The following is a 12,728-nucleotide window of genomic DNA, read 5'->3' as shown; positions in this document are numbered from 1 at the left end:
AACAACTAGCAGAATTCTATAAAATTAAACACCTTTTTCCATTTAAGAATGTACTTTCTAGTCTGAATTTGTTAACATTTTGCTAGGCAAGCCCCTTGTGAAAATAAGGGGGTTATTATGGAATGGATGAACTTGTAAATACCTTGTGTGTCTAAGTCTAAATGTTTCTTCTCCAGCATTGGAAAATATATTTAGGGCCAGCTGCTTGTTTTGGTAACAGAGTGATAGTCTCTGAATAGGAACAACAATCTATTTCACTTTGTGCAAAAGTCACTCTTTTCTGAAGTTAAAAATGCAAAGCTAGGCTTGTAGGGTCGTAATGCCAGTAGTTCATTGCAAATTATTTTGGATCAGTTTGACATGTTTGTCTCATTATGTTGTTTGTGATGCATGTTTGCCCTAGAGAAAAAAAGTAGTAACTCTGTCAGAAATAAACCTACTATATATTCATGTATTACTGAGATAGGGGCCTGCTGGTTTGTTAATCCAAAGAGACCTATTTATTTTTTAAATTTTGCGGCCATAATATACTTTTGTAAAAGCAGATTAATGTAGTAGACTTAACTTTTTTGTTCGGATATATAGTCTGTTGAAATATGGGGCCTGATCTTGAAGACCTGATTCAGGTTGGACTCAGGATGCGGCTTGTTCATTTGACAGCACATCTATCACCATCTGCAATAGATCATTGCTTATTAAAAAGTAAAGACAGTATGGAGGAATTTGAAGAGGAAATTGTAAATGAACTACACTGCCCTCTCCTGGAAGCAAAAGCAATTTAAAATGTGGGTTCACATGAAGCCATTATTTAACAGGTCCCAGGATGTGTTTACTAGGTGCATGTGGATTAGCCACAGATATATTTGTTGGCAATTCAATAATTTTTGCATGGATGGTTCAGACTGTTTGGCCCTAATATATACTGTAGATGTCTCCAAACATGGAATCATCCCAGCCCACATTTTAAATCTATTTGGTTTAAGAATTATTTGTGTGCAAAACTGCAGCTTACATTTTTTATTAAATGATGTGAACATCCATTTAAAAATTAATACTTTAATAACCCAAAGGAATGTATTCTGTGCACACATAAAACTCCCATAATATAACTGGGAGTTATGCAATCTGGGGACTGGAATCTATGCAAAGTATACTGAGAGGAAAAAGAAGTATGAGGTACACTTATAAGATGACCTTGTAATTGTTACAGCTTTCTGAATTATAATAAAGGAAATAATTCACATCCTTAAAATCTGTTAATTGCAAAAACATTTGGCTTGTGTGTTGTGGTCCAGATCCTTGTGTATGTAGAAATGGGAATTGATAATAGAGTCTTTATTGTTACCTATCATTGAAAGCAGACTCCAGCTATATTATTTGAAACCCATTCAGAAATTGGTGACATTGGAAAAAATCAGGAGTTCTGCAGAGGACTGACACTGATGGTGCAATTTAGCATTTTGAAATATTCTTGTATCATCATTCTTATTCACAGACACCATTGCCTGAACAAGAAGGCCCATCGACTGGAACTGTAGGAACTTTTGAACTCATGAGCTCCAAAGACTTAGCGTACCAGATGACAATTTATGACTGGGAGCTCTTCAACTGTGTGCATGAGGTATGGAGAATCAAAATAGCATGTTCGTATTTATTATTAAACATTGTAGTATTTATTATTATACATTGTAGATTCTGATACTGTTTGCAGGATTTTCTCTGAGTTTAACTTGCAGAAACTTAACAGTTGCAAGCCTTGAAACTATTAAATACTATAACAGCGATAGCAAAAATATAAAATGCATAAATGAAACATCTCCTAATAGTGCACTGTATATTCAATTACTTTGATATGTCTCACTGAAGGTATTAAATTACTACTACATAGACTATATTTATTATTTTAATGTGCCTTAGTGGTTTTCTACTGAACTTGCAATGCGAGCTGAATCTTTGTCAGCTGTATCATGCACACATTTACTGCACTGCAAGTTTTAGGCTTGAATAATTTAGAAACCTAATAGTGACTTCTCCCCACAAAAGAGATGTCTAAAAACCAACCCTGTTTTTTCTCTCCTAGCTGGAGCTGATTTACCACACATTTGGAAGGCACAATTTTAAAAAGACCACAGCAAATTTGGACTTGTTTTTGAGAAGATTTAATGAAATCCAGTTCTGGGTGGTCACAGAGATTTGTCTTTGCTCCCAACTCAGCAAGCGTGTTCAGCTGTTAAAGAAATTCATTAAGATAGCAGCCCAGTGAGTATACACTAATATGTACAGAAAGAGATTGCAATACATGCCAAGTTTTTAATGTACTTGTCATTTGTCCTTTTTAAAGAGAATCAAATTTAGAGTAGAAAAACCCTAATTAATCTTGCTCATCCCCTGCTAATGTAGGATTGTTCCCTGATACTATTCATCTTCCCCTTTCCTGTTCATCTCCTCTCTTTGCCCTTGCTCCCTGCACTCGTAGGACCTAAGCCTGCAACCACCCATATGAGTAATTCATTGAGTTCAGTGGGACCAGCCCACTTACATTACATGCAGGAGCAAGTCCTTACAAGTCCTCTGGGTTCGAAGTGCATCCAGGCTTCTGCAACAGCCCAGAGTTCTACCAAGAGTGAAAGTGGAGCAGCAGAGGAGCAGGGTGAAAGTGTAAAGAGGCTCACGTTAGCTTCACTCTGTTTGTAGTATTTTTTTCAGACACCCAAAACATTATGCTTGTCCTTTTTCTTTCCAGCTACCAAGCTTAGAGATGGATAGCAGCAGGACACATGGAGAAACAACAGTCCTTCACAATTAAAGCTTATTATAAACATTCTGTAATACTCCAGCTGAGTAATACGTTTTGCATGACTCATTACAAAAATGAAGCATTTGTACATTTTACTGAAAAATGGCAAATTATCCTAGTTTTGACCCCCAAAAAAGTGTGGCTCAGTGATAATAGATAGTTTGTGAGCAAAAATAGACAATTGGCTCAAAAAAAAGGGGGGAGGACCAAAAATGTAAGCTAATTTTCAAGCAATTTGACTTTATTTTGGCTAGGTAGCTGGCCAGTAGAGATTGCTGATCTCTTGTTAATATCTCATTGTTTAAAATGACTTGGAATTTTCAGTTTGTGCATTTGGGGCTTGATTCCTCATCATTTAATTCAGTATTGACTTCAAAGGGAGCAGGGACACAATTAGCCTGTGTAACCAGAATTCCAAGCACTGTTACCCTCTTTTTCCCTCCTCCTAATCCTTGCTATTGTTTGTTACACCTACCTGTTGTTTATTGTATCAGGTTAAATTCTGAGCTCTTCAGGGCAGAAACTGTCTTTCTATGTTTTTGTACAATGTCTTGGATGATGGGACCCTGATCCTGACTGGGGCCTCTGGGTATAATTATAATTAAGGTTATGATTCTGTCACAGGTATTTTTAGTAAAAGTCAGGGATAGGTTGCAGGCAATAAACAAAAATTCAAAGGAGCCGCACCTGTCCCTGACTTTTTGTAAAAATACCCTGAGGGAGGGTGGAAAACAGAGCTACCGGGGCTTGCAGCTGCTCCAGCCTGCTGCCTCGGGACTGGCCGGCCAATCAGCTGTTCGGTGGTGGCAATCCCGGGGCTGACAGCTGCTCCAGCCCTTCCCCAGAAGTCATGGAGGTCTCAGAAAGTCACGGAATTCATGACCTCTGTGACCAAATTGATCCCTTAATTATAATACAAATAAGTAATTTACAATTAAAACACGACAAAACATTTTTGCATTTTATAATACAAATCCTCCATTTTAAAAAATGTCATGGCATGAGTGAATGGGGGAGGAAAGGATTACCATAAAATGAACTGTGAATTCCACCTCCAAAAATCATAATTTTTCACGTCCCAAACCCATGCCCACATGCAAACCGTCCACAAGCACTAGCATCACCAACTCTGCTGCAGAGAGGACCTGATATTGCAAGGTGCTGAGTCCCTTCTGGAAATTGCTGAGCGCTCTCAACGTTCACTAAAGGCAGTGGAAGTTGAAGGCACCCAATATTTTGTAAGATGCACTCAGTACCTCACAGGATCAGACTCATAGTCAGCAAGGTAAATAGAACTTACTCCTGCAGCCTCTTAAAACATATGCTTCTACCCAGGACCTAAAACAGCCATTCCATTATCTCATTCTCTTAGGGGAAGTCGTAAACCAGAAAGCAGGTATGATATATTCTGTCCAGTAGAGGGCAGTAGCATACATACACACAAATGAATAAGGTTTATTTCTCAAATTGGTAACATGAAATGGGAAAATGCATAACTGCAAGTAAATTAAGATATGAAGGTAAATTTCATAAACATTTAAAATCAAGCATCTTCAAAAGAATGGTTCAACTTCCCCTTAATAAGAAAAAACAGAAAATATCAATCATATACTGCTATTATCAATCATATATTGCTACTTAGATCAGCTTGATGGCCTGTTTACTTCCATGTTTCTGGTCTTACTACAACTCTAAAAATAAATGGCTAAAAGTGACCTGCTCTACTGAGACATCTGTGTCTCCTAAAGGCAGGGAGTTCTGAAACACAAGATTTCTTAAATAAAAAATGAGCCGGCAGATTTATTTTCAGTTGCTGCAAAAGAACTTTAAGAATTGTCGAGCTCTTTCTTACCATATAAATTGCTGCCATGGTAACGGGTGCTATAGAACATAGTAAAAGAAATATAGCGTGCCCAAGGGTTAGAACAAAAAGAGCCAAGGGACAGGGTTAAAAAAGGTGGGCCCAAGCTTTGAAGTAAAATCCCTATCTAAATTTGCACGTGAAGAGCCAATAACCAGTAACCGAATGGGAGTAGAATCCTGCCTGGGAGCAGAGGAAGGTGCATTAGACTCATTAGGGAGGGCACTCAGTTCAGTACAGCACTGTTAATCTCCCTGGGTAGCTAGTGGTGTGGCTCTGCAGCCTTCCTGGATTACAGATATTCAGAGATAATGGCTGCTGAGCACCTTGTTCCCATGCTGTGACGGAGGGGTCCATACCTTTCCTATAGGCATGCTGTCTCTGCCCCAAGATGCCCTCTTGTTGGTGCTCATGCCCATAGGGGACGTCGCAGATGTGGGCTCATTGTTCTGAGCGTGGTGTACTTTCGGCTTACTTCATGGTGATTACTTGCTGTGTAAAAGTGCTCAGCTCACCAGGTCCACAACTTCCCCCGTCCAAGGCAGAATCAAGCTCTGAATCTTTGAAATAAAGGAAGAAACTAACTATATCTCCTGTGATGTCTCAGTGCTTCCACACAGCTACATGCGTGTGCGTGCGCGCGTGTGTGCGCGCACACATACACACACAGTCTTTCCGTATATTGTCTTTACGTACACATCACACACGATTTATGTACATACACTACACAAACTGTGTGTGTATGTATACACACACACTATGTAGTGTATACACACACACACACTTTATGTATATACACACACACACTTTATGTATATACACAAAAGATACTCACTCACTTTTCTATGGATCCTGTCTCTCATCTCAATACACACTAATTCACACACAATCATTAAAAAGCTCTTTCCACATGCACACCCGCAAAAAACATCCAGGTGAGAATGTCAAATTCCCATTGAAAATCAATGTCACTATGTTTTTTAAAGTGTGTGTACCCACGTGCAAGTACCTACCAGACGATCTTCTTAATGCAATCAGTTTTGTGGGATTATGGGGATTTGGAGTCCTAATTTATTTAAATGCTTTGGAAAATCCCACCCCTGTCACTTTACATCTTACTGTCAGAACACACACAAATTATGTTCTTAGTAAAATTATGCATCATCTCTTTTAAGTTATATTTATCCATTTGAACAAAAACTGTATTTTATGAATTAGGGGGTTTAGTTCCATTATTGAATCACTTGTGCACACTGAACTGTTTAATTTAGAGCTTTACTAAAAGATCATCCATCCATACTGGTCTTAATAGGGTGGCTGAACTGCTTTGGAAAAGGGTATTTAGTCATATAGAAACATTCCTTATTTCAGACAAAGGATAGGTGTAAGTTACAAATTGCAGCTTACTTAAATAAGCCTGGATATTATACTTGAACACTAGTATTATATTTATTATTTTTACAGAACCCAGATTTATGCTTGGTGTCTCTCAGAACAAGTAAAGACATGTTACCCTGCTCCAAAGGGTTCACAGTGTAAATGTGACATGATACAAGAGTTGGTGAAACGGGGGTGCCGGGTTACAGGACTAGCAAGAGGATCAGAGTAACAATAAGATCATGCAGCTGTGCGGTAAAACAATTGCACATCTTGATGATTCCGTTAATTTTGCTTGTTTTTGTTTTCCTGCACTTCATTTCTTCTAGGCAAGATACTAATAGCGAGTATTTAGGAGAAATGTGAATGAGGAGATGTAGGGGTTTGATGAATAGATGGGGTGGGGACATTCCATTAATAAGGTTTTAAGGAAATGAAGGATGTATAATAATTGGTAAAAGCAGAAAGAACACTATGTGTATGTCTACAGTGAAGAGTTAGCCCAGACTGTTACTTGGGTGTTGCTCCTAGCCTCCCTCCTGTCCCCACAGAAATCCTCTCACCTAAACCACCAGATGGTTTAAACCTGGGCTACCTCGAGTTAGAGCCCAGGTGCTGCTCTCATGTGGGCTGGTAACCCTGATTACTTTGCAGTGAGGATACAAGTTAAATCACTTGAGCACCAGTAGTCCTCCTATACCTTCCGAAATTCCCCCCCACGTCAAGACACCAGGTTGTAAGCAATCAGGCCTAGTGGTCAGAGTCCGACTGCCAGAGCCCAAGGTCAAAGAGTCAGAGCCAGGGATTAGAGCCAAAAGTCAGACCTGAAGTCCGAGTCCAAATGCCAGAGCCAAGTGTTGAAACAAAGTTGGAGCCAGAAATCAGAGCCGAAGGCCAGAGCCTGGTTGCCTGGAGTCAGGGAAGGCAGGAGCTGGGATGGTTCCAAGGCACAAGCAAAACTGGGGCGAGGTGGGGCAGGGTAGGGCAGAGTCTAGGCTGGAGCAGCATAGGAGCACGGTTTGGGGTGAGGTGAGCACAGGAAGGCAGGGAATCCAAGCAGCCACTGAACATCTGCAGCTGCTGAAATTAAGAGCAATCCACCTGCCTGCCTTAACCAATCAGGTGGTTCTGCTGTGGCTTGGCTGCCTGACACCAGGGCAGGCTCTCATTCCTGACACCTGTGCCCAGAAGGACAGACAACTTCTCCCACAAGTCACTGAGAAAGAAATATAGTATCTCAGTGTAGTGCAGCACAAAGAGCCATGGGATATGCCCCCATAACTTGGGAAGGCATTTGCAGTGTGACTGCTCACACCTGGGATAAGCTAAGCTGGGTGCTGATCACCAGAGCTGGCTCTGCAGTGAAGACATACCTTAGTTACTGAGGCTGGAGAGGATTGGTGTGTCTGGCTCCTGACATGTGATGAGGTTGGAGAAGATTAGGATGTTTGGCTCACTGCTCACACCCAGCCTAGGCTAACCTGGGTTCTCAGACCTGGGGACAATCACCTTGGTTAACTTTGCAGTGAAGACATACCCTAGAGGTCAGGGCTGTAAGCAAAAGCTGTTTGATATAGAGACTTAAAGGCAAGAAGTCTGGTTTTGGTACCCAGCACAACAGGGAGCTATTGAGAAGGGAAGAGAAAAAAGGATAACATCCTCAAAGCAGCATGTCAAGAAAATTATTTTGGCAGCAGCATTGGAAGGGTTGGAGGGTAGTAAAGTTGTTAACAAGAAGACCCGAGAGGTGGAGAAGAGGTTGCAGTAGTCACTAGATTATTAGGTTGTAGACAAGCGATTTGACCATCAGGAAAAAAAAGGAAAGGGTGTGTTTTTTTAAATGTCATGGTGGAAAAGCAACAAGATTTGGTGATGGCTTGGATGTGAGGGAAAACAGAGCCAAGTTAATCCTCAAGGTTACAGACATGGGTGACATGGGGTTATGGTGACAATGTTCACTGTTACAGAGCGTAGAGATAGTTTTGGGAGAAGAGACTATGAGCTCTTCTTGGCCATGCTCAGCTGAAGATGAAGACTAGCCATACAAGATGAGTTGTCTGAGATAGGATAAAATATTCAAGATTGAACTTCTGTAGTTAGTGCTGAAGCAGAGAACTATATTTGAGAGTCACAGTTTGAATATCTTCCTTTTATAGTTTCCTTAATATCCTACCACCCAACATTTGCCAATCAAATAGCAAAAGAAGCATAGGCCTAAAGATTTCTACTTTGGCCAATTATATTAACAAACATAGCAAATTATTTGCAAAGATACGGCATACAAGATGCTCTGTAACATGCAGTTACATTCTTCAGTCTTTTCTGAACACCCTTGTATTGGAGGTTCGGGCAGATTTAGCACACCTAGTATGTGGGATCTTAAGCGATGGATATGTTGTAAAGGGTCTTTATAATGATGAAGATGGCAACTAGCACTTATATAATTGAAAGATCCCAAAGAGTTCAAGAAACTGCATAAATTGATTGCATATATAGGGATCACTGAAACACAGCCATCTCTGGGCATCTAGTAAACTCAGTGCCCCTTGAATCTGGAGTAAGACTCTTCTGGGGTGTAGACATCCTGCCAGCCCACCATCTTCTGCAGTAGTGATAGTGTAAACCATGCTTCTCCCGGTGTTTTTAGCATTCTTTGGGCCTTAACTTAGTCTGGTGTCAAGCGATGCCTCATAGCACTGCTGGCAGTGGGAGGTTAAAAGGCCATGGATCCTCCACCCTAAAGATGGCATCAGGTTAAGAGGGAAACTGGAGGCCGTTTGAGGAGTGAGGGGAGAGAAGCTTCAAGGTGAATTTCATCAGTACAGATACAATTCTCCTGGGTTTCCCAAACTTGTTATGATTATTATGCTTTAAGTTTGAGGTTCAAACAAAAATTGGGGGTGTTGCAAAATGGTGTGTCCCAAGCCCACTTGTAAGATTTGCCAGAACGGAATCAAACTCAAACCAGAGGGTTCTATTCTGCTCTCTTCAGAACCTCAGTTTTACTTCTCCCCTGATATATGCATAACATTAAGTCTGGACCTCTTGTATTTCAGCTGTAAGGAATACAAAAATCTTAATTCCTTTTTCGCTATTATCATGGGACTGAGTAATGTTGCTGTGAGCCGCCTTATGCTAACATGGGAGGTAAGTGATATCTAAAATCCAGTTCCGAGACCGTTTACTTTTGATTTCTGCTTTTAGTAAGAAACAACATTCATCCGTCCATGTTACTTCCGGAATTAGGATTGATAAGGAGGCATGACATTCTTCAAGACAGTAATTCAGCTCCTAAGAGGAGAGGTTACTAGGCTAAAAGTTTGGAGACATCCCACACTGTTAATGAGCATCTGTGTAGCACAATGCTGAGTTGCTGTGGTTTTGTTTTTTAAAAAGGAGGTGAAGAGGGAGGCAAAATCATTGGGGGAAGCAAGGTGAAATTACATTTCACAGGCCAAATTCTCCTTTACCCCAGAGTAGCTCTGCTCCAAAAATTCTGAAAGGTTTTTCATGAAATTTTTTAGCAAAACATTTTCATCAAAATTTAAATTTCTAGCAAAATGTTGACCTGCTGTATATGCTGGTTGAAAACAGACAGTGTTTCAAATTTTTGGGATTTTTGTGTGTATTTTTCATGAAAAATAGAAAAATGTTTGACCAGGTTGCCTGAAGTCAGTGATATGTTACTGATGTAATTGAAACCAAAATACAACCTATTGCATTTAACAGTTTTCTAAAATCTGGCCTGAAAATGGGGATTCAGGGTACCATCAGAAGGCAGCAATTTACAAAAAGAGCTCAACTTGAAATCTAAATGTACACCTGCAATTTGCACCAACAGAAGCCTTCACTGATTTTTCTAAATATCAGCATGAACCTTCTCACAATTAACACTGAAGGCATAGATTTCAGGGCTAATTTCTAAATAACTGGCCCTTTATTGGGGGTTTAAAATTGGGCAGGGGTTCTAAGGAGGCAGGAGGTGGAAAATATTGTATTTACTGTGTACAACAAGCTAGAATTTACAATAGATATAGGGATTTAACATAATTTAAAATAAATATTTAGGACTTGATTTTTACTAATGTTCATATGCAGTTATGTCAGTCGCACACACAAATCAGATATTTGCAGGTGCATGTGACCACTTCATTCACAAATACCTAATTTGTATGCATATGGAAAATAAACACACAATTGTTCCTGCACATCGTTAAAAATGAGACCCTTGGTGTGGTACTCTATCTTGCTATAATATGCCTGTTAAATATAGAAAATACTTTACTGTAGAATTGACTTTAAAGAAGTATTTCTTTATTTTTTGTGATGCCCACTAAATGTTGTATCATGATTTGATCAGAAAAGATATTCAAATTTGTAATGGAAATTAGAAAACTGACATGTTTTAATTTGATATATAAAAGTTACTGTAGTCTCTGAAGCTGTCTTATTCATATACCAGTATCCATTTCCAGTAAATTGGCTCAACATATCTAGTATAATGTGAGATAGAAAGCAAATATTTAATGATGTTCCACTATATCCCTTATTCACTGTGAGCTTAGCTGACAACAGTTCATTTTCAGTATCTACTGTGATCTGAAAAGTTATTAATTAACTTAAACCCAAACAAATGAACACTGACCCTTGGATGCCAGGCAAATCAAGAATTTGTGTAAAGTTGATGATACGTTGGCATTAATAGTAGCTTCTTGAAATGCCCAGCTGTGGTTTGATTGACTTGTGAATATTCCAAAGGAATTTTATGTGAATGATTAATTCATTTATGTGCATGATCCAGCTGAAATAACACTGCCCAAGGTATTTTTGTAAATTGCTTTGATTCAAACAGGCTGTCATTAAGGGTGGGCCTGAACTTGAACACTGAATTAAACTTTCGTTTGCACTTTGGATCCAGATATGAATGTGAATTGCTGGGCTACAACATGTCACTGTAGTGGGCCAATCCAAGGTCTGAATCTGAACATCCCAAACTGGGTAACCTCAGTTTTGGATCCAAATCAGGATCTAGGTTTTGTGGCTCAGTCCCATCTCTATTTATAATCTGGTTGCTAGGAGACATGCTGTATTTTAGATTACCACATTGTTCCAAAAAGAACAGTTTTTCCTGATTTAGGGATGTTTACAAGAAACATATAAAATAAAATGATTATACTTGATGCAGATTGAATTTAACAGTTTTCTGTTTTTTGTTTTATTAATAGAAACTTCCAAGCAAGTTCAAGAAGATCTATGCAGAATTTGAAAGCTTAATGGTGACTGGCAATAGATCCTTTATTATGTGCACAATCTGTACTAATTCAGTTTCTGAGTAATTGATTTGAATTCCTCAATTTAGAACATTTTATATGTTCTTGTTTGAATTTAAGAAGTTTATGATCCCATTTTAGTGCTGCTAAAACAAGCATGTATGACTAATAAATTATACTCTTAGGAACCTACTCTGACAGAACTTATGTACCACTTAAAGTCAATCTGGGAAACTCTAAAAAGCTTTATAACATGTTTTCCCATTGTACATATGGGAAATTATATTTTCTAACCTGGATTTTTTTCATGCTGATGTTTGCAAATCCATTAGAGGGAGGAAAAATGTGTCGTTCCTGTACAAATAAGCTGTTTTGTAACCACACTTATTTATACCTTGCCATTTGATATGAAAACTGTTCAATTTAATAAAAGTAGCCCTTGTTTGGAAGCTGCACTTGTTAAAGCCACAAGAGAAAGAAATTACATTTAATAAACACCATGGCTTTTAAATGAAGCTATACAGTATCTGCTTCTTGGTCAGTGTTAATAATTGTCTGATCTCTTTTTTTTTTTTTAAAGGATCCATCAAGAAACCATAGGGCCTACAGGCTTACTGTAGCTAAACTGGACCCTCCTATAATTCCCTTCATGCCCTTACTTATAAAAGGTAAGATAGAAAATCTACCAGTCTTATTCATGTGAAAGCTAGTTGTCAAATATTTAAAGAGTGAAAGGCAGTAAGAGAAAGTAAAGTTCAATTTCAGTGGAAGGGGCAGTCCTCTTTTTCATTAAAAAAAATCATGACATGGAAACAGAGTAAGGAGTTTTTAGTATATCTGAACATCAGACTCCAATTGCACTAGCCTCAATGAGAAATCTTTCAAAGTTTCACTCTAATAAAAGGAGTGGTTTTTTTAATCATTAAATGTTATGATTGTTGTGATTCAAGAGCTAGAGATACAGAGCTGTGCTGTTTTGTAAGATTCAATTAGTTATGAGACTATTGCTTTTATTTCTATGCAGACATGACGTTTACTCATGAGGGGAACAAGACATTCATTGACAATCTAGTAAACTTTGAAAAAATGGTACGTACCGTATGTTCTCAGCTGTGGTTGTACGATGAGATTTACAGTGGTGCAGAAGAGAACTGATGGTTTTATATGAAAGGCTTCTAGGTACAAAATAGGTACATGATCTTCATTTTCTTCTGAAACTGAGTTACATTGTTGCTCCTTTGAGGAGCGGTAGCAGATTTCCAGACTTGGTAGCTCTCCTTCCTATTGGAAGGGAAATCGGTGATTATATTCCAGTGTTATTTATGTATTTACAAATGTACACAAGTCCTGCTTACCTTGTACAGAAGTGGCAACAGCTACATGCAGGCAATTTCCTTTTGCAGAAATCTCAGCTAAGAGACCT

General features: G+C 38.8%; 1 protein-coding gene across 1 annotated transcript in view; it reads left to right on the top strand.

Moving 5' to 3' along the window:
* The window catches only part of RAPGEF4 (Rap guanine nucleotide exchange factor 4), a 205,741-nt gene that overhangs the window by 182,849 nt on the left and 10,164 nt on the right, over window positions 1-12,728 (top strand). Inside the window, exons 24-29 of the mRNA XM_067549231.1 lie at window positions 1,496-1,621; window positions 2,081-2,259; window positions 9,092-9,182; window positions 11,261-11,311; window positions 11,886-11,973; window positions 12,330-12,394. Coding sequence (XP_067405332.1) covers window positions 1,496-1,621; window positions 2,081-2,259; window positions 9,092-9,182; window positions 11,261-11,311; window positions 11,886-11,973; window positions 12,330-12,394 — 600 coding nt within the window. The remainder of the gene's footprint in view (window positions 1-1,495; window positions 1,622-2,080; window positions 2,260-9,091; window positions 9,183-11,260; window positions 11,312-11,885; window positions 11,974-12,329; window positions 12,395-12,728) is intronic.

The sequence above is a fragment of the Emydura macquarii genome, unplaced genomic scaffold, assembly GCF_026122565.2.
Source record: "Emydura macquarii macquarii isolate MOO-44397 ecotype Brisbane River unplaced genomic scaffold, CSIRO-AGI_Emac_v2 contig_1253, whole genome shotgun sequence".
Lineage (NCBI taxonomy): Eukaryota > Metazoa > Chordata > Testudines > Chelidae > Emydura > Emydura macquarii.
The sequence above is the reverse complement of the archived record's forward strand: the minus strand, read 5'-3'. Positions and strand labels throughout refer to the sequence as shown.